The 4,844-nt window shown below is 34.5% G+C and overlaps 1 protein-coding gene across 1 annotated transcript; it reads left to right on the plus strand.

Moving 5' to 3' along the window:
- Nucleotides 1-486: 486 nt before the first annotated feature.
- LOC112742918 (receptor-like protein 7) lies at nucleotides 487-3,828 on the plus strand. The gene has a single exon (XM_025792161.1). It carries the CDS (start codon nucleotides 487-489, stop codon nucleotides 3,826-3,828), a length of 3,342 nt encoding a protein of 1,113 aa, XP_025647946.1.
- Nucleotides 3,829-4,844: the final 1,016 nt, after the last annotated feature.

Here is a 4,844-nt window from a genome sequence, read left to right on the forward strand (position 1 = left end):
TTTTTGTTTTTAAAATATATTTAAAGTGTATTTTAAAATAATTATATTTCTAAATACTAATTTTTATTAATAATATAATTATATTAAAAGAGTAATTTATTAAAGTTTTTAAAGTAAGTATACATTAATAAATATGTTGTAAGATATTCAAATAACTAACGAATTATAATAGAGTTATGCTACGTATACATCGAAATTAGCCACTAAAGTCAGTCACCAATATAAAATATATGGTGGAATACAAATATACATTGAAAATAAATTAAACTATACAGGTATTTATACACAAATACATTAGTGGCTGATTTTAGTAGTTAATTTTAGTGTACAAAATTACAAATAATATTTTTGATAATGATAATACTCGACAACTATAAAAAGAGTTTTAGATTATCTATAAATAGATCATGCTCCAAATGTTACATACACCATCCTCAAATTTCTTAATATATCAACCTTAGTTCCAGTAGCAAAAATCCGATCCCAATGAGAATCCATCAAATCTTCTTGGCTTTCTTTATACCCTTTTGGTTGATAAACCTTAGTATCAGCATTGATGCTGCAAGAAATCACTACTGCTTTGGCCATCAACAGCTTTTGTTGCTCCAATTAAAGAATAGCCTTCTATTCAACACTGTTACATCCAAAAAATTGGTTCAGTGGAACAAAACTGATGATGATTGTTGTCAGTGGAATGGAGTAACATGCAACAAAGGCCAAGTAGTTGGTCTTGATTTGAGTGATGAACTTATCTCTGGAGGACTACACAACTCATCAAGCCTCTTCAATCTGCAATATTTGCAGAATTTGAATTTGGCTCACAATGAATTTGGTTCTTCCATTCCTTCCACATTTGGAAAGCTAAAGAATCTGAGGCGTTTAAATCTATCAAATGCCGGCTTTGTGGGACAGATTCCAGCCGAGATATCTCAATTAACAAAGTTAGTTGCTCTTGATTTGTCTTTATCATTCTCAACACAACATACTCTCAAACTTGTGAAGCCAAATATTGCCATGCTGGTGCAGAACCTTACAGAGGTCAGGGAGTTGTTCTTGGATGGAGTGAAGATATCAGATGAAGGAAAGGAATGGAGCCAAGCTTTATCATCGCTGCGAAAACTGCAAGTTCTTAGCATGTCATATTGCAATCTCACAGGATCAATTGATTCTTCAATATCAATGCTAGAGGCGCTCGAAGTGATTCGACTAAACTTGAATAATATTTCAGGTCTAGTGCCAGAATCCTTCTCGAGTTTCTCCAATTTGAAAGTCTTGGAGCTTAGGGATTCCAGGTTGAGTGGCTATTTTCCAAATGGTGTCTTCCAAATTCAATCACTCAATGTTCTTGATGTGTCAAATAATCATGATCTTCATGGTAACTTACCAAACTTTTTGCAGAATTTGTCTCTTCACACCTTGAAACTTGACAACACAAAATTTTCTGGACAAATTCCAAGTTCCATTTCCAATCTGAAGCACTTGTCTACATTAAATCTTTCCAATTGCCAATTCAATGGAACCTTGCCTATCTCAATGTCAAAACTCACCCAAATTGTTGAACTAGACTTATCATTTAATGAGTTTAGTGGTCCAATTCCATCTCTTAATATATCTAAGAATCTTAGATATTTCTCTGTCTTGCACAATAATTTGACTGGATCCATTCAATCATCTCATTTTGAGGGCCTTCTACATCTCCTCAACATTAATTTAGGTGATAACTCTCTCTTTGGGAAAGTTCCTTCATCTCTTTTTACCCTTCCATCTTTGCAAGAGCTCACACTTTCTAATAATGGATTTCAAGGTCCATTGGATGAGTTTTCAAATGCTTCTTCCTTCCAACTACACTTGGTTGATTTGAGCCATAATAGACTAGAAGGACAGATCCCTCTTTCGTTCTTTCAACTTAAAGGACTTCAATTCCTCCAACTTTCTGAAAATGAATTCAATGGCACTATACATCTTGATGTGATTCATAATCTACCAAGCCTGCATACATTAGGCCTCTCAAACAACAATTTATCAGTTTATATACCACCTTTCAATGATGATCATAGCCTTTCATCCTTTCCTATTATGAAGTATCTGTTGTTGGCTTCTTGCAAGTTAGGGGAATTTCCTGGTTTCTTAAGAAACCAATCCCAACTTCATGCACTAGACCTATCCAACAACCAGATTCATGGAACAATACCCAATTGGATTTGGAGGTCTGAGTCTTTGGTCTATTTGAATCTTTCCAACAATTTTCTCACGAGTTTGGAAGGCCCTTTGGAAAATCTCAATTCTAATCTATATATCCTTGATCTTCATTCCAATCAACTTCCTGGGTTAATTCCCACTTTCACAAAATATGCTGTCCATTTGGACTACTCAAGCAACAGATTCAGCTATGTCCCATCCACTTTGGACAAGTATATTCCTTTCTTATATTTTTTCTCCCTTTCAAATAATAGCTTACGAGGAAAAATTGATGATTCATTTTGCAAATTTTCGTCCCTTAGGTTGCTTGATCTTTCATACAATAGCTTCAAGGGCTCTATTCCCAAGTGTCTGACTAGAAAGAATAGCACACTTAGGGTCTTAAATCTTGCCAAAAACAAACTCACAGGTTATGTTTCTGATCGAATCTCGAGTTCTTGTAACTTGAGGTTTCTTGATCTCAATTCAAACACTTTGGTTGGTCCAATTCCAAAATCTTTGTCCAACTGTCAGAAACTGCAAGTTTTGAACCTTGGAAACAATCACTTCTCAAATGAATTTCCATGCTTTTTAGGCAACATTGCCACACTGAGAGTGTTGATTTTAAGGTCAAATAGACTCCATGGTCCAGTTAAATGCCAACATAGCAATAGAAATTGGGAGATGCTTCATATTGTTGATCTTGCCTCCAATAATTTTAGTGGTATGGTATCTGGATCTCTCTTGCAAAGATGGTCAAAAATGATGAGCAAGGACAATGAAGCCCATCAAAAATTTGGAAATTTATTTTTTGACATGTTTGATAACCATGATCCCATACGTTTTAAGGATCTTTTCACTGTCATTGATAAAGATCTTGTGATAAAGCTAAACAAATTGTTGGGAGGAGAACCTTACTCTGTGATAGATCACATATTTGCTTATTATGTGACTGCCAATGAACTTGGATGTAGAATCTTGGATTCAGTTACAATTGTCGGCAAAAATTTACACTTGAATTTGACCCGAATTCCTTCTATCTATACTTCTTTGGATTTCTCTTCTAACCATCTTGAAGGTCCAATACCTGAAGAGCTTGTGAATTTGAGGGCACTCCATATTCTTAACATGTCACATAATGCATTTTCTGGTCATATTCCATCTTCTATAGGAAACTTGATGAATCTTGAATCCATGGACCTATCATATAACAATTTGAGTGGAAGGATCCCTACTGGGATTTCAAGTCTATATTTTCTTTCAGTGTTGAATCTCTCCTTCAATCATTTGGTGGGGGAAATTCCAACAGGTTCTCAAATTCAGACTTTTGATGCATACTCCTTTGAAGGTAATGATGGGTTATGTGGCCTTCCATTAACCAAGAATTGTGGTGACAATGGAATGAAAGAACCATTGTTACCATCTTCTGAAAAGAAAACTTCAATTAACTGGAGTTTGTTAAGCATTGAGTTGGGGTTCACATTTGGGTTTGGACTTATTGTCCTTCCCCTTCTTTTATGGAAGAGATGGAGACTATGGTATTCCAAGAATATGGATCATTTGCTTGCTAAAATCTTTCCTCAACTCGAGTTTGTTTATGAGCAACATGGAGAGCAAAGGTACAGATATCTGAGGTGGAATCGAAGCTGATTACTCAAAGAGTAATACTTTCAAGATTCTAAAACTAACACGTTTATACGTGTTCCACAAATATATACAATTAACATAATTATGTGACATTAAAATAAATGGTCATGCATAATTATGGTGGAACACGTTAAATGCAGTTTTAGTTCTAGAACTTGCAAGTATATCTCTCTTTAGATAGCTAATATATCATGTTATTTCTGGCATCTTTTGAATTTTGTAATTTTTTTTCTAATTTTAGAAAAGAAAAATTGAAGCATCTGTGTAACTTTTTTATAGAGACGACCCTCTTTAAAAGTATACCTTTTCCTTCTGCCCCTTTGGAATTATCGTGCAACTAGCCACAGTCCCACCGATTAGCTTGCTCTCCAGCCCTTGCAATTTGCAACAGCAACACTACTTTGTAGTAAGTTGCAACTGCTCTCACGCATATTCTCCTATGATCATTAGTTTCATTGCTCCAAAATGCTCATAATTGAACACAAATACTATAGAAAAAATGTCGGTTATTGTCAGATTTACCGGAAAAAAAATGAAATTAATCCGCCGGTAATAAATTTATCGTTGGATTTTGTATCAATTTCAATCCGATGGTATCAACTTCACCGGTAACTTGCGATGGATTTAGCGGCAGATTTAGTTTTTAAGCTACGAATATCTGGTGTCAGTTATTGGTAGATTTTTTCTGATGGTAAATTTGATGCCAAACTATTTTGTTCCCACATTTTTATCGTCGGATATTTCCAACAGAGAATTCGACGGTAAGTTTATTTTTTTTAATATTTTTGTTATGAAATTAGTGATGAAATTCTAAATTTTTTATTTAAATTTATTTTTTGCACAATTAATAGTCAAATTCAAAATAATAGAACTCAAATACGTTAACTTATCAAATGCACGAATAAAATGAAAAGTCAACTAACAGAGGACATGATACAATCAAACAGTGTATAAACAAACCCTAGTCACTAAAAGTCGTCGTCATCGTCGTCGTCTCGCTGGTTCTGCTACTGAGGCGG

The sequence above is a fragment of the Arachis hypogaea genome, chromosome 14 (assembly GCF_003086295.3).
Source record: "Arachis hypogaea cultivar Tifrunner chromosome 14, arahy.Tifrunner.gnm2.J5K5, whole genome shotgun sequence".
Taxonomy (NCBI): Eukaryota; Viridiplantae; Streptophyta; class Magnoliopsida; order Fabales; family Fabaceae; genus Arachis; species Arachis hypogaea.